General features: G+C 45.3%; 9 protein-coding genes across 9 annotated transcripts; 6 read left to right on the plus strand and 3 right to left on the minus strand.

Moving 5' to 3' along the window:
• Positions 1–330: 330 nt before the first annotated feature.
• Positions 331–10,434, plus strand: KUCA_T00000928001 (uncharacterized protein; the record flags this gene model as incomplete). Its single annotated transcript, XM_022605515.1, has 2 exons — positions 331–372; positions 439–10,434. The coding sequence occupies 2 exons, from the start codon at positions 331–333 to the stop codon at positions 10,432–10,434; spliced, it is 10,038 nt and encodes a 3,345-aa protein (XP_022456976.1).
• Positions 10,435–10,602: 168 nt separating this feature from the next.
• KUCA_T00000929001 (uncharacterized protein) lies at positions 10,603–12,045 on the plus strand (the record flags this gene model as incomplete). Its single annotated transcript, XM_022605516.1, has 1 exon — positions 10,603–12,045. One exon carries the CDS (start codon positions 10,603–10,605, stop codon positions 12,043–12,045), a length of 1,443 nt encoding a protein of 480 aa, XP_022456977.1.
• Positions 12,046–12,156: 111 nt separating this feature from the next.
• KUCA_T00000930001 (uncharacterized protein) lies at positions 12,157–12,474 on the minus strand (the record flags this gene model as incomplete). Its single annotated transcript, XM_022605517.1, has 1 exon — positions 12,157–12,474. One exon carries the CDS (start codon positions 12,472–12,474, stop codon positions 12,157–12,159), a length of 318 nt encoding a protein of 105 aa, XP_022456978.1.
• An 884-nt stretch (positions 12,475–13,358) lies between these two features.
• Positions 13,359–14,192, plus strand: KUCA_T00000931001 (uncharacterized protein; the record flags this gene model as incomplete). Its single annotated transcript, XM_022605519.1, has 1 exon — positions 13,359–14,192. One exon carries the CDS (start codon positions 13,359–13,361, stop codon positions 14,190–14,192), a length of 834 nt encoding a protein of 277 aa, XP_022456979.1.
• A 594-nt stretch (positions 14,193–14,786) lies between these two features.
• On the minus strand, positions 14,787–15,425 carry KUCA_T00000932001 (uncharacterized protein; the record flags this gene model as incomplete). Its single annotated transcript, XM_022605520.1, has 1 exon — positions 14,787–15,425. The coding sequence occupies one exon, from the start codon at positions 15,423–15,425 to the stop codon at positions 14,787–14,789; it is 639 nt and encodes a 212-aa protein (XP_022456980.1).
• A 275-nt stretch (positions 15,426–15,700) lies between these two features.
• Positions 15,701–16,438, plus strand: KUCA_T00000933001 (uncharacterized protein; the record flags this gene model as incomplete). Its single annotated transcript, XM_022605521.1, has 1 exon — positions 15,701–16,438. The coding sequence occupies one exon, from the start codon at positions 15,701–15,703 to the stop codon at positions 16,436–16,438; it is 738 nt and encodes a 245-aa protein (XP_022456981.1).
• A 548-nt stretch (positions 16,439–16,986) lies between these two features.
• KUCA_T00000934001 (uncharacterized protein) lies at positions 16,987–18,693 on the plus strand (the record flags this gene model as incomplete). The annotated part of the gene is made up of 1 exon (XM_022605522.1): positions 16,987–18,693. One exon carries the CDS (start codon positions 16,987–16,989, stop codon positions 18,691–18,693), a length of 1,707 nt encoding a protein of 568 aa, XP_022456982.1.
• A 95-nt stretch (positions 18,694–18,788) lies between these two features.
• Positions 18,789–20,765, minus strand: KUCA_T00000935001 (uncharacterized protein; the record flags this gene model as incomplete). Its single annotated transcript, XM_022605523.1, has 1 exon — positions 18,789–20,765. One exon carries the CDS (start codon positions 20,763–20,765, stop codon positions 18,789–18,791), a length of 1,977 nt encoding a protein of 658 aa, XP_022456983.1.
• Positions 20,766–22,689: 1,924 nt separating this feature from the next.
• Positions 22,690–24,573, plus strand: KUCA_T00000936001 (uncharacterized protein; the record flags this gene model as incomplete). The annotated part of the gene is made up of 1 exon (XM_022605524.1): positions 22,690–24,573. One exon carries the CDS (start codon positions 22,690–22,692, stop codon positions 24,571–24,573), a length of 1,884 nt encoding a protein of 627 aa, XP_022456984.1.
• Positions 24,574–24,804: the final 231 nt, after the last annotated feature.

Genomic DNA, 24,804 nt, shown 5'->3' on the forward strand with positions numbered 1-24,804 from the left:
TATATGCAAGACGTAACTTCCAGACACGATATATCTTTTTGAGTGCGATACTCAAATTGATATGCACACGATGGTCAGACAAAAAAAGAAGAGTGATTTGAATAAGCGTAGCCATGCCCCAACTCTTTGCCGCCATTCTCCTCAATATCTGACGAGGGTTCTATCATTTGCTGTTCATTATTAACTGGTAGTCGGTGGTTATTGCAATCTTTTTTGAAATTGAATTGAGTACAAGTTGGAGATCGAAGCATTGTTCACAGTCATCGGTGAAACCGTTCTTGTTCTCCAGCGCTTGACCAACCCTTGGATATCATTAATTCCTTATCGAAAATGCACATAGGTGAGAATAGCCCTCAATCGCTACAGGTAGTTGTATGTGTTTTTTGTTTTTGTTGGTCTCAATCTCTACTTTGGTCGGCTTACTAACTACTTCTCTAGAGTGAGGAAATCACCAGCTTTGTCGCCTTAATCTCTAGTGCCACCACAGATGATCTAGTAAACATCTTACGAGATTTTGTGTTTTGGAAGGATGTTCAGTTTGACATAGTCCATTTTATCCCGGTGTTGAACAAGTTTGACAAAGTCCTTGAGGACATAATCGCCAAGTACAACTTGTCTGAAGTCTATACCAAACCCACAGCAGTTGAGAGCTTTGACGAGGAAGTTTTGTTGTTGGTGCTAAAATTCACTCAATCTCTTCTAGAAATCACCCTTCAGAGACATTTCTACAATTCATTGGACAGGATCTATAATTTGCTGAACTGTACCTCGCTTTCCGTGAAGCTCTATGCGCTGCGAATTTGTCAAACTATGGCTGAATTGAGTGGGCCTCCAATACTGCGGGCTCCTCCTGATGTGAAGGAGAAGATTTTAAAGTTGGCAACAAGTTTCCCACCACCTATCACAGACTATTCCTCGTCAAAGAGCCCTCATAAGAAGGGCAGTGGTGCAAGAAAACCATTGCACTTCAAACTGGTGGACTGGGCAAATCCTTCCGCGCAATATCCTTCCAAGTGGAAAGGCTTGGATTACGAGTATTTCAACTCTTCATTGGTGTTCAAGCGGAAACATAGACTATCTGATCGCGAGGTTTCCACCACTCCAACCAAGAAGTCTAAGTCTAAGTCTGCATTGAACACTCAAACTAGCGGTGAACACGCTTTGAGTGAGGCTGAGGATTCGAAAGGTGTGTTTGCAGCTGAAGGAATGCAACAGCTGTCTGTCTCAGTGGATTCAGTAAAAACTATGAGCTTCTCCCAGCTGTACGAAAGGGCGGCGGAATTACCCCAAGAATATTACTTTGGATATGAACTAAATGTTGCCTTTGCCAAGGCATTCAATGACAGGACAGCCGAGAACTTGAAGATAAGGGAACAGCTGTTTTCCATCAAGTGTCTGGCGGTAGGTGTCGCCTGTCATATCTGTTCGGAGAACTCCTTTGCTTCTGGTGTGCTTGAAGACCAGCCAAACGTGTTTGCCGAGTTGGCAAGTCTGGTTGACCCTGACTTGGAAGTCCCACTCTCGGTCAGGATTGATGTTATCCATACTCTCATGATCATTTCGGCTAGACGTTCCTATGCCAGTGATATGCTAAAGGCTTTCAGCGGAAATGTCGCTCATGGCTTACTGTTTCGGTGTCTCAAAAACACCTTAAGAACTGCACGCGAAGGTAAATCCGCTGAATCAAATTCTTTTACACCATTGTTCTTTTCAATGATTGGCTCATTGATATCAGTTAAAGGACCTTTGGCCTTACTTGTCGGTGCTGGTATACTCAATGTCCTAATGGAATTCTTACAGCTCAAATCTGATGACAGGAGAACCAGAGCAGGTGCCGTTGAGCTTATTTCAAGGGTTTTGCAGTTTGCTCCAACTTCTCTTGACTCTTTCATCTCATTGAATGGTTTCAAGCATCTCATCGAAGCCATTGATTATGAAATCACCTTTGCATTGGAGAACCCTGACTTTGATGATGGTCCTCCCAAAGAAGTAATAGTCTCTTACAGTGTTTCTATTCGCCAAAAACAGTTACTGAAGAAACTGCTAAGACTCGTTTACTCGCTCATCAACTCCGATGGTGGAGACAGAATCCGCAACCTGTTTGACTCTCCCTTGCTTCTGTCATTGAATACAATATTAAACCGCCCCACTGTCTTTGGAAATGAGGTATTGGCATCTACACTTGTCATAATATTGTCAATCATGCACAATGAGCCAACAGCATATTCTATATTGAGTGAAGCAGGGACTGTCGACACGTTTGTGAAGAACTTCGATAGTTTCCTGGGTAAGTCTTCTGATCTTCTGAGCTCTTTGCCTGAGATCATTGGTGCTGTGTGTTTGAATTATGAGGGAATGAAGAAGGTTCTTGAGGCCGATTTGATCACAAGGTTTTTCAAAGTATTCGAGAGCCCGGTTCTATGCAGGGAGCTACTTGTCCGCGATTATACGGTATCTTTGGGCAATGCCTTCGACGAACTTTCCAGACATTATCCTGATCTGAAATCCACCATTCTTGATAATGTTATTGCGCTGGCAGAGAACACACCCTCGCGCGCTGCAGCTTTTATGGAGCCGGTGATATTCTATCATTCGGACGAGGGCTCGTTATACGAGAGTCCTCTTGAGGAGCCCTTCCTCTCATATAAAGACGGCATGAAATTACCAACATGTCGGAATAGTGAAGGCGCTTCTATTCTCACTGCTGCTCTGTTGTTTTTGGACAGGCTCTTTCATACTCATGCCAGGTGGAAGCCAATCGCGAGGCTGCTGACATCAGAAGAATGGGTTGCGTTTTTAACGGTGCCAAACACACCCTATGACTTTCTCTGGTCTCACGGAATGTCCTCCTTAAATGCCATTCTGAGCTTTGCAAATACAGAATTCAGTAACTTTGCTTTGGAGCCGCTGTTGTCTGCTTTGGCAAAGTCATTGGAACCTTTGGATGACATGTTGCGTTATGATTCTCGAAAATCTTTTTTCAGCCAGTTTGGGGCAGCGGATGAGCTTGAAGGTGGACGCTTCATCTCTTTGCTTGGCACGGCAAGCAATGTTCTATTTTGCTTTGCTGAAGTGTACTCAATGACGCCCTCGTTGTCAATGGACCGAATGGAGCGCCTGTGTGAGTTTTTCAGTTCTGACAAGGGCGTCGAGACTCTGAAACGAGTTTTCAGCCTCTTCAAGAGAGCTGTGGTTGAAGATCTGCTGTTCATGGAGCACACACCAGCCAGTGTCATCAGTATCACCAGATCAAAAAGCACGCAAGCATACCCTCAGCTTACATGGAACGTGATACCTGCGAAAGGAAACTCGAACCATCCCAAATTCAAGAACACTCGCCAGTTGCATGGCTACTTTGCTTTGATCCAAACCAACGTTATCAAGCTCGTCACAACGCTGTTGAGACCTCTTATAGATAAGCGTCAAGAACGTGATGGTTATGAAATAACCATGGAAGCTCTGAAAGTTGGATCGGTGATAGCAGATGGTTGTTTGGACTTACTGGCCATTGATGGTGATGATTTCTTTGCTACATCGTATAGGCTGCTGATGATGAATTTTATTTCCTGTGCGACCTATGTGAAATCCAGGTCGAATGCTTCCACCCATACGGTTTTGATAGCGCTACTGTTTCAAAATGGCGGCTTGCAAGAGATGATCAATGTCTGCAAATGGGTATTTTCACGGGCTCCTCATGTCTTGACGGCCAAGGAAACAGAACGTCTCAACAGTCTGGACAGTCTGGAACCAACCTTAGAATGTGTGACCTCCAAGCTCGTTGTTCATTCTCTCAAGTTATTTGCCCGCGTTGTTGATAGTGATAGTATGCCTAGTGTGTTCTGGGCATACAAGATGTTTCCGGGTGACGACAAATCCAGATTTGCTCACTCCACCGACTTCCAAGACCGTTGCCTTACTCAAGTGTTATTCTTGGCATTGTGGATGATCGACGATCTATCTGACGAAAACGGCTCGGGGATCTTCGACTGCGTGGACTCTGCCGGTGCTCCTCTGTTGCCGCTGGAGGCTATAACTGCCTTAACCAGGATCTACGAGTCGACATACATCAGTCGTCCAGAGAAGAAAGACGAAGAATTTGACGGTATGCTATATCCACTGTCTTGGAAGAATGCATGGCCTTCACGTTCGAAAGCAGAGTACCTGGCCAGTCTTGGAGTGACTGGATTCGATTTTTCCACCTCTAGTTATATGCTTCAGACGAACTCAAACTTACTTCCCAAGGACGGATGGACAATGAGAGAAGCGGATCGCCATCTTGATTTCCAAGAATTGCTGAGACGAACTCAAGAAAATCCCTATGTGGAGCAGCCATTCCATGCGCTGCCCTCTTCAAAGCCTTATCAGGAGTTTCTAGAGTTGCGTGAGAATCTTGAGATGAAGCATTTTGACCGTTGGTTGGAAATCCTGAAGATTTATCCAAGTTCTGTTTTCAGGTTTTACCAACTGCTCGGAAACGTGTGTTTTGCTTCGAGCGTTTCGAGACCTGCTGTCTGCAAGTTTTTGGTGAATCGGGTTATCAAGGAAGTATGTAAGGAATCTGAGCCTTCAGCGCCACTTCTTCATCTGGTTGGTCTTTTGGTGCGCAATCCACATGCTGAAGTTTTGGATTCGGCGATCTCAAAGCCATGGGTTTGTGACGATTGGTGCTTCAAGCCTATACTCTCTCTAATCGAGAAGGTTAATGTTGAGGATATTGCAAAAGCGTGGTTTCCAAAAGCTATGTTTGTGTATGAATGTGTGCTGAGCGATTCCATGATTCCCGTTGTACCGGAAAAGATGAAGATTCCATCGTCATTACAGGAACAGTTGCAGACCAGTTATGACTGCCCTCATATTTTCAGATTGTCTGATCGTGTGAGAAAATCGGTCTTTGAAGTGTTTTTGAAAGTGGATGTCCTTCCGTCTTTTGAAAGCGCTCTGGCTCTAGCCAGGGTTCTGGTCTTATATTCCAAAGACCAAGAATGTGCTGAGAGAATAGTGGGCTCTTTGGTTTTGACTGCACTCGTCTCCTCTGTGTATAAGCATGCTTCCTCGGAGAACTGGCAAGCATTACAATCTTGTCTGATAGTCATTGTTCGGCAATGCATGGAGACTAATGATATGGTGAAATCCATCATGTCGCACGAACTGAAAGAGTACTTCTCGACACCAAATAAGAAGGAAGATCATCCTCCTAAGGCTCACTCGCTGAACTCTCTGTTGAAAGATGCAACTCCGTTGATTGTTAGGTCCAATAAAGCCTTTTTGAGCGAGACCGTTGAAAATCTGGTCCTGGAAATCAAAGAAGATCAGACAACTGATCTGATGGTCACGTATGGAAAGTCTGGAGCAAAGACCGACGAAGAACCACACGGTATTGCCAAGGGAGGTGTTATGACGTTGTTACTTGAACAGCTCATGGATGTAGTTACCCACAACGACATTTATTGCTCCACAGAGGAGGACAGACTTTCATGGGAAACAGAGAAAAAGAAAACGAGAGGTAAAGCCAAAATGAAGCAGGATCTGCTCTTCAAAAACAAAGAGTGTTTATACGTTTGCTTCCTATTGCAGGCGATCGTTGAGCTTCTTTTCTCCTATGAACAATCCAAGATGGAGTTTTTGACATACTCGAAGAAGAGACTGTTTTCTGAGGTGTTGAAACCTCGGTCAACTGCACTTAACTTCTTGGTGTATCAACTTGTTCCAACCAATTCCTTTTCTACTGTCGATGATGATTTAGTTTTCGAGAGGAAGCATTTGGTGTCGACTTTGGCAAAAACATGTGTTTTGGGCTTGGTTTCTTCGGTTGCAACTTTCAACAAAACCGATGCAAGTATTCCTGATGCCAACATCACCTTGATCAGGAAATTCACAGTTGACATTCTGATGAAAGTGATGAAAGACACTAGCATGAGTATTCATACTGCCAACTCTAGGTATGGAAAGATAGACGATTTGCTTGAGCTGACTTTTGGCTTGATCAACGACAAAAGGGAGCATGTTATCCCCGTTGAGCCAAAGAACTTCTGCAAATACGATGCGTATCATGTTGCTCGTATTATGGTGGAGAAGGGCTTCCCGGGTCTAGTCACAGGCATTCTGGCAGGTTTAGACTTGAACTATCCGAACTCCGGGTCTCTTACAAAAGACATGATGAAAATCATTACTCGAATCTCAGCGGTGATATTGAAGTATCAAGATGATGTTGGTGATCAAAAAGTGGAAGAGGGCGAGGGTGAAGACATCGAGGAAGATGATATGGATGACAGTGATGAAACTCCAAATCTTTTGAGAAATTCGACTCTAGGCATGTATGACATTGATGATGTCAGTGAAGACGAAGAAATAGACTACAGCGATGGATCAAGTGTGGTCAATGTGGTCTATTCTACAGATGGAAGCGATGTTGACTTGGACTCGGGCGATGACGAGGAAATGCTGTCTGGGTCTGAGATTGACATTATCGAAGACTCCGAGAATGACTATGGGGATCCAATTGAGTCTGATGACGATGGACATTTTGGTTCGGATGAGTCCAGGTATGATGATGATCCGAGAAACCAGGAAAGGTATACTATCGACATAATCTCGGAGTATGACTCTTCAGATATGTACAGCAGTTACGACGAAGAGTCAGATCCGGGTGAACCTGTGGTTCCCGATCACGAAGGTAATGAACCATTCTTCCGGGAGGACGGCACCGATAGGTCTGATGAAGACAGTCTCGTGATTGACATTCGGGAGTTTGAAGATGACAATCTTGACTCGATGAGGCTTGACGACGATGACATTGAAGAGGAAATTCTGGACGAAGATGAAGATGAGGATGAGGAGGATGAAGAGGAAGTTGGCTTCCTGGGCCATGTTGATATTGGAAGTGAGGGCTCTGATGGAATGGAAGAGATGTTGGACCTAGAATCGAACCATAGACATCGCTCAGGTTTCCACTCGCATAGACATGAGCTTGATTTGGACTCGCTCATTGACGATAGACTACGTTTGGTCAGTCCTTTGGTGTCTTCCAGCCTCTTCAACTCTTCAAGCATTCGTGGAGATGGCTTGAACCCATCTCAGTCTTTCCTGAGAAACCCTCTCGCAATCCCTAATGACGGACTAGCCTCTGCCCGTGATGCACTTCCGCATTTTGCAATGCTTGAGCGCAACCGTGGTAGAATTAGATCTATTGAGGTTAGACCTGGTGAGGTGTGGAGTTCTGATAACCACATAATGGGGCTTCTGCGCGCTATGACGGGACGTCCTTCTCCAGCTCCTCATCAGAACACAGAAGTGTACAACCTGGCTGTAAAATCAACTCTGCAGCGCTGGATAGACGTTGTGGTGATGTTCAATTCCGGTTTGGAAAAACGTGTGACTTCATTCGTTGCTCGGAATATCGTGGACGGAATCTACGAGCCAAGCGTGGAGGCCTACAAACAGAGGAAAGAAGCTGAGGAGAACCAGCTCAAACTTGACGAGGCCATACTCCAGAGATCGGGGGAATCTGAGACTTCAAGCATTGCAAGTGAAGGCGAAGAGCCCAACTCTGGTGATATTGAAAGAGAACCTGAAAGAGAACCTGTCTATATTTTGATTGGTGACCGCGAAGTTGACATATCAGGAACCGATATTGATCCCGAGTTTTTCGAAGCATTACCTGATGAGATACGCGAAGAAGTTTTCACACAGCATATAAGAGAAAGGAGAGCAGAAGCATCAGCAGCTGGAAATGAAATTCCAGAAATTGATCCCTCATTCCTGTCGGCATTGCCCGATAACCTGCGGGAAGAGATCCTGGCTCAAGAGGCAATAGCAAACCGCTACTCGGCTTTAGATAATACGGGAGATGAAGAAGAAGACGAAGACGAAGAAGAGGATGATGAAGACGGCCTTTCTGGTGATAAAGCTCGCCAGAAGCCTAAGAGAATTGTTTTTCCTCTTCTTATTGACAGGTTCGGTGTAGCCTCGCTTCTGAAACTGGTGTTTGTTCCACAATCCTATGCTGATCGTGAATACTTCATGAAGGCGCTTGGTTATTTGTGCTATAACAAACAGTCAAAGGCGGATATCATGGGACTGCTCCTTTATATATTGCAAGAGGCTACAGCGGATTTGCAGTCTTCAAAGAAGGTATTCCATACACTTTCTGGGAGAGCCAAGGTGAATTTTGCGAAAACACCACATCCTTCACCTTCAAAGATGGAAACTCCAAAAACGCCGCACAAAGTTGACCTGGATGAAGGACAGGAAACTTATCCAGTTGGATGTACCCCTCTGATTGTAACTTGTCAAGCCATTGACACCGTGCAATATCTTCTTGAGTATGGCTCCCCTGGAAGACTGTTCTTCTTGAATGAGCTTGAGTCCACATTCATGTCTAAACGGACCAAGAGCAGACACCTCAAGGCTGTTAGCAGAAATCCTGCCTCCAAGTATCCGATCAATGTTTTGCTTGGACTATTGAATAATAGTATTGTCAAGCAGGAGCCATTGCTTATTGATACGTTATCTCGGACTCTTCAGGTTGCAACTAGACCTCTTCAGATCACGAAGTCACAAACTAACGACGAAAAGGCTGCTCCCAAGACGATTCCTATTATCCCTGATCGAAATCTGCGCAATGTTACTTCTATTCTGGTGGCAGACGAATGCAACAGTAAGGTATTCCAGCAAACAGTTGGTACTCTTCAAAACCTCTCTTCGCTGGAAAATGCCAGGAACTTGTTCCCTCAAGAGCTTTCAAGGTGGGCTAATGTTTTGGCTAATCACCTTGTCGTTGACCTGAAGATTCTTGCCAAGAATATTTCCAACATCAGCGATGGCCAGGAGATGGAGTCAGCTACATTGTCCAAGTTCATGTTGTCGAACTCGGATCAGGTCAAGTTCTTGAGAGTGTTAACAGCACTTGATTATCTGTTTGACAATAACTCCGAGGTTGAAGAGCTTAAAAGCTGGTACAGAAGTTCATCTCTGGGACCTCTGTGGGGTGCCCTTAGTGACGTCCTCAAAACATTAAGAGACAATGCATCGCTCTCTCATATCGCAACTGTTATGTCTCCGCTTATTGAAGCTCTGTTAGTGGTCTGTAAACACAGCAAAGTCAACGATATGCCAATTCGGGACGTTCTGAAGTATGAGGAGACTCAGAAGGATTTTGTCAATGAACCGTTGGAGAGCCTCTTCTTCTCTTTCACTGATGAGCACAAGAAGATCTTGAACCATATGGTTAGAGCAAATCCAAAGCTGATGAGTGGACCCTTCTCCATGCTTGTCAGGAACTCAAAGGTATTGGAGTTCGATAGCAAGAGGGTTTATTTCGAGAAGAAATTGCACGAAAATGCCAAAGAAAGACAACCGTTGCATGTCAATGTACGCAGGGATCAGGTATTCTTGGACTCGTATAGGTCTTTGTTCTACCGTCCTAGCAACGAACTGAAGGACTCAAAGTTGGATATACAGTTCAGAGGGGAAGCAGGTGTTGATGCGGGTGGTGTTACACGAGAATGGTTCCAAGTCCTTTCAAGACAAATGTTCAATCCTGATTACGCTCTGTTCACTCCCGTGGCTTCGGACACGACAACGTTCCATCCTAACAGGACTTCTTATGCCAATCCAGAGCATTTGTCGTTTTTCAAGTTCATCGGAAAGATAATAGGAAAAGCGTTGTACGACGGTTTCCTTTTGGATTGTCATTTTTCTCGTGCGGTCTATAAGAGAATACTAGGCCGTCCCTTGACACTGAAAGATGTCGAGAGTCTGGATCCCAGCTACTTCAAGTCTCTAATATGGATGCTTGAGAACGACATCACAGACGTGATTGAGGAAACCTTCTCTGTCGAATCAGATGACTTTGGTGAACACAAAGTGATTGATTTGATTGAAAATGGCCATAACATACCAGTGACAGAGGACAACAAAAAGATGTACGTGAGTCTCATTGTTGAGTACAGACTCAACACCTCTGTTGAACAGCAAATGGACAGCTTCTTGGAGGGATTTCATCAAGTCATTCCCAAGGAGTTGGTCTCGATATTCGACGATCAAGAGCTCGAGCTTCTCATTTCCGGATTGCCTGACATTGATGTGGATGATTGGAGAAATAATACGGTTTACCAGAACTACTCACCCTCGTCTCCGCAAATCCAATGGTTTTGGAGAGCAGTCAAATCGTTTGACGTCGAAGAAAGGGCTAAGTTGCTTCAATTTGCCACAGGAACCTCCAAAGTACCACTTCATGGATTCAAAGAGCTTTCGGGTGTTTCTGGTGTCTCCAAGTTTTCTATTCACAAGGACTACGGCTCCTCAGATAGGCTTCCTTCCTCCCACACCTGTTTCAACCAGATTGATCTGCCTGAATATGCTTCCTACGATGCTCTTCGTGGTTCGCTTCTGCTTGCAATTACCGAAGGCCATGAAGGATTTGGTCTCGCATAATTTGATTTATAAGTTCATTAATGCATATTTATGTTCTAAGTAAGAGTGTACGTGCGGCTTGTCACGTGACCCAGAAATTGGGCTGTGCGAAGAGATGGCCTTTTCACTACATGGCAATACCTCAAAGGCACAAACGTAGTCCACGAAACTCTCTTTTCTGAGCCAAAAATGTCCGAAAAAAGACTGTACGATGGCGGACATCCTCGAGGTAAGAGGCGGAGGCCCAACCACGATTCCAACAGTACTAGAAGAGCTGTGGATGCTAGCGCGAATTCATCCACTACTACAACATTAACAAGATCTATTTCTCCCTCCACTTCAGATGACGAGCGGAAAGACCGCGGAGGTCTTAATGTGGAAATACATCCATTGTTACGAAGCAATGCTCCTGCGCCGGTGATGCCTAAATCGTTTAATCCGGTTCAAAGGACAAAGGTACGTGAAGGGTTTCTGCCGTCTCAGCTGAATCCATATCTCAACCAGGCAGATATGGCCCCTGCTAGGCATCACAGATCTCTGGCCTTCAATGCTCCGGGAAAGTATATTCACAAGGCTGAGGAGCTGAGAGAGAAGATTAGGGAAGAGAAAGAACTGAAGGAACTTGAATTGCGCAAGAAGGACCAAGGATTGGCTCCAGACGAAACCATAGGAGAACAGTATTACCGAGTGCAGGACCCTCCTGCCACTGAATGGTGGGACAGACCTTATTTGAAAGAGAGGAACTACGATCATTTGGATGATCCTGAGAAACTGACATATACTGACCTGACCAGCGATGACTGTCCCATCACCGTGTATATACAGCATCCAGTCCCAGTGCAAGCTCCCTGGGAAAAACATATACCTCCTCCCAAACCCCTCTTTTTAACGAAAATTGAGTTGAAGAGAATCAGAAGGAATGAAAGATCTTTGAAACACCAAGAAAAGCAGGACCGCATCCGTTTGGGACTGGATCCTGCCCCTGCTCCCAAGGTGAAGCTGAAAAATCTCATGAACGTGCTCACTAACGATGCCATCAAGAACCCCACAGCTGTCGAGATGAGAGTGAAGGCCGAGGTCGCCGAAAGGAAAAGAGTCCACGAGCAAACTAACGAAGAGAGAAAGCTTACACCTGAACAAAGACACGAAAAGCAGACTCTCAAGAATATAGCGGACCTTCAAAGCGGAGTCGTCTCCTGCGTCTACAAAATTGATCGTCTGGTCAACCCAAAGCATTACTACAAGGTGGATATCAACGCTAAGCAACTGGAGCTGAATGGTATGGTCATCTGTCTGAAAGACAGCTTCTCATTGGTGGTTACAGAAGGCGGAAAAAAGGCCGTAAATCAGTATAAAAAGCTGATGACGAGAAGAATTAACTGGACAGAAAATGAAGCTGCAAAGCCTCGAGCCCCCAAGGATGATTCCCAACAGAGTCCTGTGCACGATGACACTCAGGTACTGGAAGACTTATCCGATAATAATTGTCAAATCGTCTGGGAAGGAGAGCTGGCCAACTTGCACTTTCACAAATGGACTGTGCAAAATGTTGAAGACCACGAGTCAGCTCTAGCTTTGCTGGGCAGATATCATTTGGATAATTACTGGAGACAGGCTACAGCTCTAAATTGAGCCTACATCGATTAAGTAAGACAATTTTCTTCTCTGATTCGCACTAAAACCGTTAAAAACAATATTTACAAGCTGATCACGAGCTGATCCGGTTCAGGAATTCAGAGCTGTTTATTGTTCAATCTTGGCAAGGATCTCGGCATCGCGGAACAAAAGGTATTCCTCCTGGTCAACCTTGACTGGGGAACCACCAAAAGGTGGGATCAAAACCTTGTCACCAGCCTTGACGCTGACGGCAACGGTGTTACCGTTGGCATCCTGAAGACCTGGGCCAGTTGCCAAAACAGTACCAATGTTCAGCTTCTCCTGGTTCTTCTCTGGAATGTAGATACCGGAGGCAGTCTTGGCCTCGGCCTTGGCTCTCTGAACCAGAACTCTATCAAAGAGGGGAACAACAGACTTGATGCTTTTCAAAAGGGACTGAGACATGTTAGCAAATCTCGGAGCGATATTCAGATATCTCTTCAAACAAATGGACTTACCATTTCAAAGGTGGGGAGGTTATTAAGTGTGTAGTCTTAGTAGAACACGGATTTATCATCCATCTTCATCGAGCATTTTCAGCTGGAAAATTCCATGGGGTAGTGTACCAGTGTGATTATGTCATCATTCTGCCAATGAGCATCGTGGAATCCTGCCGGGGAGTACAGCTGAACCATTTCCATACACCTCGTTCATTTGTTTCAATTGAGGCAAGCCATATCAGTTACAATGAGTGCCAATTACATCATCTTCGGAAAATCAGTCCCACCACACGTTGTATGTTGCAGTTTTACTCTATATCAGGATTGCGATTGAGGGTATACACCGATCTGTCCATCATGACTCTCAAAACCATCATCCTCCAGTTATACTAACTCTCTGCAGCTTGCCATTGCAACAATTCTCACGGTTGTTGGTGGTGTGACAATTCCCAAGTTCTTGCCTAAATCTACGCCTGCTACAGTAGCCGCTGCTGCCGACGCCGCTGCTAAGGATAAGAAATGATGGATATCTACGGATCCCAGAACTACACGTCACGGTACGCTCTCCCTTATAGATGAGACTGAATTCCCTGCGAATTGATTATTCGTCCGCAAATAGCAAAATTTGAATAAAATATACACTTTTAAGGTTCATCCAGTGTAGTCTACCTGTTACAGCCGTTGGAGATTTCCTCGCAAAGAAAGTAGTGCTAAAGGTTAAAAAACGGGGCAGGTATCCAAACCATCATACACACAGTAAGGCGCACGCAAATCGGGGGACTTGTATTTCTTATCCAGCACTTTGGTCCTGAAGTCATCCTCAATTGAACCAAACATCAATTGTCTGGGATGTTGATTCTAGCTATTGGTGATTTCCATATACCCGAGCGAGCGGTGGATTTGCCCGCCAAGTTCAAGAAGCTGCTGTCTCCAACGGGGAAGATACAGCAGGTACTGTGCCTGGGCAATGTATCACAATCCTACTCCACGCTGGAATTTTTACGTTCAATATCGTCAGATCTTCAAATTGTGAAGGGGGAGTTTGATCATGACTTGTCATTGCCGTTGAGTGCAACTTTCACTTACGATAAACTAAAGGTGGGTATAGTGAATGGTTTCAGTATCATTCCGCATGGTGATCCGTTAAGTCTGCTCACACAGGCTAGACTGATGGATGCAGACATTCTGATCTCTGGAGGCACGCATCGAGTGGAGGCTTACACGTTAGATGGGAAATTCTTCATAAATCCAGGCAGTGCCACGGGTGCATTTAGCACGAGTCCTCCTGACAACGAGGAATTGGAGGCAATTGCTTCTATATTGGCCGAAGCTAAGGCTGCCATAACGGAACCAAAAGATGAGAAGCCAAAAACTGAGAATACCAAGCCGGACGATGAGGGCCCGAAGGAAAATGCCGATGTGAAGGAGGAGTCAAAAGAACCAGAGTCAGAAGAACCAACACCGGTGAATGAGCAGCCACCTTTGCCCGAGCCTACTATAGATGGAGAAAAAGAAGAAGGTGAGAAGCCTTTGAGCACGGCGGATATCGAAGATTATCTCGATCAAATTCCAAGTTTCTGCCTCTTGGACATCCAGGGCTCTGTGTGCACGCTATATCTTTACACCTACATCGACGGAGATGTCAAGGTTGACAAAGTTACCTACCGCAAGGAGGAGTACTAAAGGGTGTTTCCATTTTATCATACAAGAAAAGCCGCAAATCAAACTTGTCCATCACGTAGTAAAGCCCAAGGTGACCGAGGAATCCTAATGCTAGCCCTACCCAAAAAATAGTTTTGAGCCCGGGTCCCTCCACCCAACTAGAGCTTTTCAGCATCAGATTTTTTTTCTTCCTCGACTCTCACCCACTTTCTTCCCAAATTCAACCTTTTCACCCGGAAAAAGGACTATGATATGAATTTGTTGTTGTTTCTGAGTATGTTTATTTATTACCTACACGATTATTCAGCTCAAAGTTCAATTATAATGATGACAAGAGTGCATTTGGCTCGAGATATTTTGTCGATGTGGAAAAACCCAAGCTACCTTATTTTTTTTGTCTGATACCTTATTGAACTTTGCAAGAATATTGTGACTGTTCTCAAGCGACTTTGAGAATCTCAAGGATTGCAATACTAACCGGTTGGCACTTTAGTCCGAATCATTAGTTAACTTACGTACTCTTGCTAAGATCTTTAATTCAACAGCTTCATATCTTTTCTAGTTCAATGCTAATTAAACGTAAGTTTACATCGCTTCGTATGCTTCAAATTCCCCTCAAACTTCCTCAGGCAAGATATCCTCTAATAAATCCTTGGACAAGTCGTCCGTCTCCTCTGCTTTCTGGAACTTGCTTGGTACGAGGTCCTCTAACACCAGCACCTTCTTCATGTAGTAGGCATCCTCTCCATCTTGATAATAAGATTTTTCAACACTCAGAACCTCAAATTGCAGTGTGTCTTTATACAGGTGTAACGCAGCTCTATTGGACTTCCTCACGTGAAGCGAAACGTACTCTCCCAAGTAGTTTTCAGCTAGCGAATACAGACACTGTCTCATGAGCTTCTCGGCTAATCCCATTCTTCTGTACGTCCGCATGACTGATAGCGATGTCACATGGCCATGGGGAGTCTTGTCTCCATCGGGCTCGTCGTCCATTTTTCCCAGGACGTATCCGACAATCTTTTCGTTCCTCCTCACATACTGGGCGTCCTGCTTAGGATCTTGTTTGTAGTCTTCGTCTTCAGCTTCCACCAAGTCGGACCCAGAGGTCGTTGCAACAAAGGACGCCTGCGGCCAGGTTAAGATATGGTACATGTACAACTTGAACGTGTAGTTCTCTGGCAAGTTGTTGAGGTTGGCATTTTGCATGCCTTCCATGTCTTCGATGGTGGCCTGACGTATCGTGATTGCCATCTTCCAATTACCTCTTTATGCTCACGGAAGACAAAACCCTTCGAAAATCGACAAAGAAAACAAATGTCTCTTAATATTTGCAAGCTTAACAGAGTGCTTACCCCGTCCAAACGATTCACTGAAAAGTCCTGGCTGGAGTCTCCAGTTTTAGTCAGGACACGCTGCTTGGTTTCCCTCAGGGTTTGACCTCATTGATAGAGCCAGATTGGGATACGCAACTTCAGGCAATTGGTGTTGTTTTACCTACCTTTTTCTTCGATCCATCGCACATTTGAATGTCTTCCTCAAGGCTGCTGGTATCAGGTGTTGGATATGATCCTGCGGTGGGACCACAATCTACTGGGCCACAGGTCCAACAGTTGGCGACCTCTACGTCTTCTCTCAAACGCCAATTTTCGGCATCGGGAGGCGCGCATTCCAGCATTTTCGACAAAAACCTACACAGGGCTAAGCATGACATAAGTCTATCATCCTTGTGCTATTTATTCGGTGAGATTGTTTCGTGGTGTGACTCGAAATCGAGAGGAGTACAGCAGTTGGAGAGCAGGCTCAATAATCTAGGATACTCTATTGGAATCAAATATCTTGAACTGACAAGCTTGAGGGAGAACTTTGCTAGTGGAAATATTAGTTCCTCGAGCAAATCACATGCCACCAAGAGGGAAGTGAGGATTCTGGAGATATTGCAGTTTATCAACAGTTCGGTGTGGAAAGGGCTCTTTGGCAAAATGGCAGACAAGCTTGAGAAATCACAGGATCTGGCAAACCAATATATGATAACTGACAATCTTCCTCTGATTTCGAAATACATATCGGTTCCAAAGGAGTTTCAACACTTGAACTGTGCAGCGTTCGTGGCAGGTATAGTGGAGGGCATTCTTGATTCTGCCTATTTCCAGGCCAATGTTAGTGCACATTCTTTTCCTGAGCCGGGGTTGCCTTTGAAGACTGTCTTTGTGATAAATTTTGACGATAAGGTTATCAAAAGAGAGTCCATGCGGTTTGAGAGGTGATATAGAGTAATGAGACAGTTTGCAATGTAATGTTCGTTTACTTAAACAGTAGTTCATGAGGGTCGAATGAGCTTTATCAAATTTGAACGTTATAAGAGCCAAAAGTCGAGAATATAGCGTTGTTGGGTGAGGTATCCAATTGAGGACATTTTCAGTTTTTTTCAAAAAAGTCTCCAAATCAGTAAAGACCTAGTGTTCACCCAATTGACCACCAACCCAATATTCTTTCACCAAATAAACAATTCCCTTTCAAATCAAGAACTCTAAAAATGCAAAAAATTTATGAACTTGCAGTACTACTTCAAAATTCATCGATATCTGAAAAGGTTCAAGTGAAAATGACCGAAATCAGAACTGGGGTAAACCAGCCGAATCTGGGGTTACCCGGCCCGGATAAGCTCTTGGGGCCACATGATCATGACAGATAGCGAAAGGTTCCCGGATTTTCTTCCTATTCTCTTTTGAACACCGATCTCTGATATCTTGCTATCTGATTCGCTGGAATATATCTGGCGATTCAGAAGGCTGCTTTCACTATATTTTCCACAATGGCTCATGCAATGAGAAAGGCCCAGCGGTCTCTCTCGCAGTTTGCGCCTTTTGCCGATGAAAGTGTGAGGTCTCCGCTTTCTGGAGACGAGGAAAGCTCTGGAAGGACAGCAAAGTCCACATTTTCGGAGCCCTCAAAGTCTCAGCTTGATGGAGACGAGTTGGGTGAAGCGTCCAGTACGCATGTCTCCAGCGATGAGGATCTCGTACTTACGCCTCGTGAGATACAAGACGAGCCCGAAAAGGAACAGCCGAAAATCCCATCGAAAGAGGAGGTTCTGCGAAGATTGAAAGACCTCATTGAAAATGAATTCAGTCTGGAAATTTTGCTGAAACATAGAGAGCTGGCTATGATTGACGAAGAAATCAACAAATGTGAGGCCCAGATGATTGCCCTGAGAAACCACTATGCCATTCAACCCACTGATAAACTGGAGCAAGAGCCTACGGACTTCACCGAGAAGTACTCAGGCCTACTAACAAAGTACGACGAGACGCGGAAAAGCATACAGGCAATTCCAGGCTATGAGCCTACTGGTGACTTTGCGTTTGATAACTCGCTCGAGTCTACGTACAGAACGAGATCGCAAACGTCATCATTGAGGCCTTCAGGAGCAAAACTTTCGCACGCAAACGAATGCATATATAGGAGATCTGACGGAGTGTTGGTGAAATTGACCTGTATCAATTGTCAGAGGTCCAACTTTTCTAGTGCCCAAGGGTTTTTGAACCACTGTCGTATAGCCCATGGACGGGAGTTTACATCACAGGATAACGCGGCGTTGATCTGCGGTGAGATTCTGCCAGACGAAGAGCAGGACAAAGATGGAATGGAAACGGTCGTTCAACTTCGTGCAGATAATTTGGACCCCAACAAGAATTTGGCCAGGCCTCAGATACATTTTGACAACCCGCTGCCACCGGCGCCAGTTTCCGCGCAGAGCACGGTCACCACGTCCAGTGGCGATGCTGAACCCTCAACTCCAACCCCAGACCTTGGTGATGTATCAACCGCTTCCTCGGTGGGGAGCAACAACCCGTTGAAACGTAAGGCCAAAAAGGGAGGCCTGGCCTCCAAGATCCCAAGGACAGCAGAACACCTGAAGCTCAAATTCCAAAACATGTTGAAAGGCGATGGCAAGTTCGAAGAACTGCTCACAGATGTTACCACTGGCGTTGAAAACCCTCATCTTTTCGAGGATGAAGAGGAGATCACAGAGGCTGACAGACAAGAGGGCGAGAAGCTCAGGAAAACCATAGAAGACACTAAAAACGTGCTCCAGGAGGCCAAAAAGCTAAATTTGGACGTTGACGAGTACCTCAAATCTGCAATGGAGAGGCATGAGAACCCAAATGTCGATATTGAAGCTGGAAAGCCCATCAAGTCCAGGTTTAACAGGGGACGCAGAAAGTCCAGAGGCGGGGTTGGAATAAGGAGAGTGACTATAATTCCGCCTGAAGAAGAGGTCTCGTCCCCTTCTGGAGGAGACGGAAGCAAAAGCTCGACTCCAACCCCATCGTTACCTAGGGTCAAGCCAAAGACTGAGAAGTTGGAGCCGGTGAGTTCTCCAGATGCTATCGAATCGGAGAAGCCGAACACCCCATCGGAACCAGAGCACTATAATCTCAGATCTACCAGCAAACGGTCCTCCAGAGTCTCCTTCTCCGCTGTTGATGCTGCTAAGGTGGATTCTAAGAAAAGATAAGAATTAAGGCAGCGACCAAGCATACAAAAACTGTATTTTAATAGTTATTATTAGTGATAATTCGAATTCATTATTGGGTATCTCGGTGTTGACGGCTATGAAAACGGTAGAGTGGACTGGTTAGCGTCAAATACCTTCTTATTGGTTTTGGTTTTCTTCGTTGGTTTCTTTGTAATCCGTGGAACCGGCGATACCGACCGATTTTGCGCCTTTTGGTTGTGACGTTTCTCCAGAAGCATCTCTGCATACGAAAGCTGTCGTCTTCCTTCCTGCTCTAAGATCTCTTGGGCCATATCAGACGCTACATGCCAGTCTCGATGTTCAGCTTCCATAGACTCGGGGAACTCCTTCTTGCACTTCTCACAGTACCAACCACCTGACTCTAGAATAGGAGTGCGCGGAGGTGTCACAGATGAGGCAACGCTTTGGTCTGGTATGACAATCTCAGACTTGGCCGGGAACGCCTCCTCGAGAGTTCCCTTGGACATGAACTCGTCAATCGATTTGGTTACCATTATATTGGAAAACGAGGAGAGACCAAGCGAACAGTTCAAGCAGGGGAACATGGGTCCATCAATAGTCTCATTCCAGTTCTCCTCAAGCTGTTCAAGAAGCTTACAGCCATTGATGTAAATCAGTTCTCGTATCTTTCCAATTGAAGGTAGCTGAGGAAAAGGACACTGTCTGGACTTGGCACCATTTTTTTGGTAAAAATGAACCGTTATTGTCTTCGGTCTTCTCACAGACCTGTTTGAGCGGTTTGCATTCAGTATGCCATCCTCTTCGTCCAAATCATTTAACCTGTGAGCTAAATCCGCTGCATACACTTTGAACCAGTCATAGAGACCCTTGACACTGGTGACAGATTCCCCGCGGAAGTTTTTCGAAGTTCCCATGGCCTTGATGTCTGTGCGCAAAGTCAATGGAGTAGCAAATTCACCTCGCACTAGTTGGTAGACTTTCTCGCCTTGCTCAGGAAGCTTATCAGTGAGCTCTTCAAGCGAAAAGAGTCTTCGTATGAACTCAATAGAATCCTCCTGGGGCACATTCAGCCTCTGCTCGATGTACTCGCCGGTCTTTCCACCCATACCCCAAAAGTCCGTGAGACGGAAGTCTTTGAAAAATATCGGAATTGCCGAGTTTCTCACGATCGTCTGGTTATCCGGTTTTTTGAACCCACTCGCAAGCTTAGCAACTGTTTTTACCCTCCCTATTCCACATGAAGTGAAATAGCCCAACTCGTCGTGTATCCTATGCCTGATTTGGTCGGCCAGATGGGAGCCTATCAGGCTCACGACATCGTCCCAGTCCCGTATGAGTGGTGATCCTGGTTCGTCATCCGTATTAGAGTCCACGACAAAACCTTTCCATAACGCAATTTCCTCAGGCATAGTCTCTGGCAAATCGGGCAACCGGCCGTTGAGCTCAACCTCCTCGGTTTCACAAACTCTCAACGCAGGAAACAACTCAAGCATCCTACTGAATACCAGCCTCCCCAAATCCAGAAAACTTTCATCCACACTTGCTTTCTCAACATGATCACAGAAGCTTCTGAATATTCGCATCATCTTGCGACTTTCTCGACGGTATGGATCGAGAGAGACCTTATGTTCGGCAGCGCTGGGGAGACCATCGACGTAAGACCAATTGAGCTCACCCTTCTTGAAAACTGCAGTGTGAGCAGGTATCAAGTTGGGACATTTCTGCTTCGCAGATGCAAGCGTATCCATCCTACCGATGCCATATTTTCTCGCCGCATACGATACAGCAATCAGCGAAGTCCATTGCACACAGACTACCGGGTCCTCTGGAGATAGTCCCAGTCTAATTTGTTCAGCCTGGGCAAAGAACGCATTCACATCCACATGGGCAATAACTGCAAGAGGAGAACTGTAGGAAGAGCTGACTCTTGAAAGGTCCAGTAGGTTTTTCCAGGTGAACTTTGAGCCGCTCGTAGCGTCAAATCGTACGATTGCTGGCTTGAGGGTATTCGGCACAGAAGACCCATCAGCTGCAGCTGGTGGAACCGGCGACAATATTGCAGCTTCCTGCACCTCTTCTGAGGCTTGCATAACCACTTTGGAGATCCAGATGGAGATGACGTTCGTACAGTTGGACTATTAGATTTAGGAATGATATCAGAGGCGCAAATCAGGTAGCGCGCACTACCAACGCGTGAACGTGGTGCACACACGAAACCCGGAAGTCCTTATCCGGGGACGTTTCGGAGTATAGACTCACCGGAACGCAGTCAACAGAAACAAGCTTTGCTCCGTATAAACTCGGCATGGGTCGACAGAAATTGCATCGGAGAATCCCGTTTTGGATAGATGCTGCAGTGGGAGAAGAGAACCTAACAGCCGTACTCCGTGGTGGTTAGTAATCCTTTTCGCTCTCCCGATTTCATTATGTTGCTGTTATCGTTATTAAATTGTATTTTAAGATTTTTCACTTCAACAAAATCCAGGGCTCCCGTCACAACAGCTTGGTGTAAGAACCACAGTTTGACAATAAATTGTGGATACTAGCGGTCCAGATCCTTCGAGTCTGTGTGTAATGAAAAACCATAAGGCATTACCGAAGCCGTTCCATCAAATGGCCATCGATCTTTGCCGCACGAGCGTCCCGGCGGAATGCTCATCCGCCGGAACACACAAAAATAACTGCTTAAAAAACTGCAAGGGGGACATATTGGGAAAGTTAAACCAAACTCGGAAGAACCGAAATATGCATTACGTCAAATGGCTCGAGCATCGCTGAAAAATTTACCATGCCGTGAAATCAGTATTCTCTGAGCTGATACTTGATCGTAATCAAAATAATATTACTGGCTGATGCGATTTACATTGTTTAGATTTATTTCAGTTCGCATTTCATTGTATTTTTTTTTTGCGGGCCACCATGTTCAGATCGCCTTTCGCATTTAGCTCAATTTAAGTCCGCATGATTCGTCTGTCGCACCCTTTTAAGGCAATAGTCAATGAAACTGCGCGGCTCCTTCGATTGACTTTGTCTAAGTTTGCGACTCACTAGACCGTTACGCATTCTCGAGGCCTCCAACCTGAAAAAAATTATTATGCGTGCTACTCCAAATTATCATGTAGGCCGTTGCACCAGTTTTTCAGGCGAGGTTCTCCACCTGATGCGCCGTTTGAGAACAGGTCCAATTTCCAAACGTTGACGATTGCCAAATGGATATATGTATTATCTCCGGATGCGTGACTCCCATAGGTTGATCTTGCGTCTAATCTGAAAAACGCAGAACGCCCATTTTTCTAATCTTCCTATCCGAACAAGTTACCTATTCCAAACGCCCATACCCTTGATACCCAAGATGCATCCTCTGATCGGGTAGGCTGGAATAATTTCTGTTTCGACTTTGGAGTCCTGCAGATCTCCTTTTTTTACCTCCCCGTAGACCCGATTCGAGCGCATGATGTGCACCTTGGAGTACACTTGCTTTTTAAAACAACACTACTGCATCCTTCGGCTTTCCTGCTGCACAGAGAGAAATTTCAGAATTTCTTTTAATCAGGCTTCGCGGCATGCATATTACCGAGTAGTAAGCAATCGTGAGAGTGATTCTGAAAAATTAATCACACTACTATTTCCACGAATTTTGATCTCATGGTAACTAATTCTGTAATGGTGTGATCGTGAATCTGTATCTTCAACAGCACCACTCCCGGTTCGCTTTTTATTTCTCTTTGTAGATTTCCTGCAAGTCTTGCATGCTATTTCCATGCTCTCATCTGCTTGCAGGATGGCCACCTCCTGACATGGCTGCCGCACACGGCTTCAAACCTCCAGGCCCACTATGATTGCCGATTGCTCTGCAAATTGGAGAGATTAGACAATAACCGCAAGAGATAGTGAAATCGTCGACTTGCCTAATCACGGCTATCGGCAATTTTCATTGTAAAATAAAATGGCTCTCATTTCCATCGTTGGATATCTGTTGTCGCCTATTTGATTAGATCCAGTAACTCTCAAAGCATGTCTGACGTTGAGACCGATGCAAAAATCCTCAACGAGAAGGCCCAAACACCAACCGGTGAGGGCTATTCTATCGTTAGCCTTAGTGACGGCTACGACTATAACGATCCAAACAATTACAGCACCTGGTTTGTAGATGAGTACAACCCCCAAGGTCTCAGAAAGCCAACTCAACAGGAGGCTTCCAGTCTGAGAAGAATCTTGGGAAGGGCTAAGTACTCTACTTATCTGATCTGTCTTATTGAACTAGCAGAAAGAGCCTCTTACTATTCCGTTCAGGGTTTGCTCTACAACTTCATCCAGCGTCCTTTGCCTGCAGGTTCTACTACTGGTGCCCCACTTGACAGACACTCGAGTGAGAGTGCTGGTGGGCTTGGAAGGGGTCTGCAAGCTTCGAACGGTTTGACTCTGTTGCTTACATTTATGGCTTATGTTGTTCCTCTGTTCGGTGGTTATGTTGCAGATACCAAGATCGGTAGACTCAAGGCCATCTGGATTGGTGTAGGTGGTGGTTTCATCTCGCATGTTCTGTTTATCATTGCTGCCATTCCTTCTGTACTCACTGGTGGGGCCGCTATTGCTCCAACCATTCTTGCTATTCTGACTCTGGCTATCGGTACCGGTTTTATCAAGCCAAACTTGCTGCCATTGCTTATGGACCAATATCCATATGAGACCGACATGGTTAGAGTTCTGCCATCTGGAGAGAAGGTGATTGTCGACAGAGCCAAGTCTTTTGAGAGGATGACCTTGGTGTTCTACTGGGCCATCAACATTGGTGCTTTCTTCCAACTGGCAACGTCCTACTGTGCTCGTGACGTTGGTTATTGGCTTGCATTCTTCGTCCCCATGATCATGTACCTGTTCCTGCCAATTGTTCTTTTCTACGTTCAGCCCAAACTGGTGAAGGAGCAGATCAGAGGCTCCATCTTGACCACTGCAAAGAAAATCTTCCGTGTTGCTTACAGAAAAGGCTGGATCAAGAGATACTTGGCCAACGAGTTCTGGGACTATGCTAAACCATCCAAGATGTTGGAGAGAGGTGAGAAGTTCTACAAGGAAAAGACTCAATCTCTCATCACCTGGGATGACCAGTGGGTTTTGGATGTCAAACAAACCGTTAATGCATGCAAGATTTTCCTGTACTTACCAATCTACAACTTGTGTGATTCCGGTATCGGTTCGGTGGAAACATCTCAGGCCGGTTCCATGGATACTGCTGGTGTTCCAAACGATTTGTTCAACAACTTCAATCCTTTGGCTATCATTATCTTCATTCCATTTTTGGACTACGTCCTGTATCCACTTTTGAGAAAGTACAAGCTTGACTTCAAGCCAGTTTACAGAATCGCAGTTGGTTTTATTTTCGGTGCCCTGTCTCAGGTTGCCGGTGCCATTATCCAATGGAAGATTTACACCACCTCTCCTTGTGGTTACTATGCCACTACTTGTGATGAGACTTCTCCTATCACTGCATGGCAAGAGGTGTCTGTGTACATTTTGTCCGGTGTGAGTGAATGTTTTGTCATGACCACCAGTTATGAGTTGGCCTACACCAGAGCTCCTCCTCAAATGAAGAGTTTGGTCATGGCCATCAACCTGTTCACCATGGCTCTTTCTTCTGCTCTTGGTGAGGCTATCACACCTGCTCTGAACGACCCCCACTTGATCTGGCCTTTCGTTGCCATTGGCATTGCTGGTTTTATCAGTGCTTTTGTCTTCTTGTACCACTACAGAAACCTTCACATTGATATGGAGAATGAGAGAATTATCAGAGAGGCTTTGGAAGACAAGAAAAACAGCGACAATGCAGGACCCACTGGTCTTTCTGACGACCGCAACCTGGCTGCCGTGACTTCCATCAAGTCAGCCGCAGGCAAATAATTGGTCCGGTGACCATAATCTTTTTTTCTTCCTTTTTCAGTTTGATTGTCCGTGTTTAGCGTAATCTTCTTTAGTTTAAGCAAATTGGAGTTCGCTCCAGTTTTTAGTTTTCACAGTTAGACATGGCTATTCGCTTGATCCCAGTCCCCCGCGTCAAACGAGGATACTTTCTGCGCGTCCCGATCCGGAAATTGGTTATAACACACCTCGACGTTATTCAATTTTTTTTTT

This window comes from Kuraishia capsulata, genomic scaffold, assembly GCF_000576695.1.
Source record: "Kuraishia capsulata CBS 1993 genomic scaffold, Kuraishia_capsulata_scaffold_1, whole genome shotgun sequence".
NCBI lineage: Eukaryota > Fungi > Ascomycota > Pichiomycetes > Pichiales > Pichiaceae > Kuraishia > Kuraishia capsulata.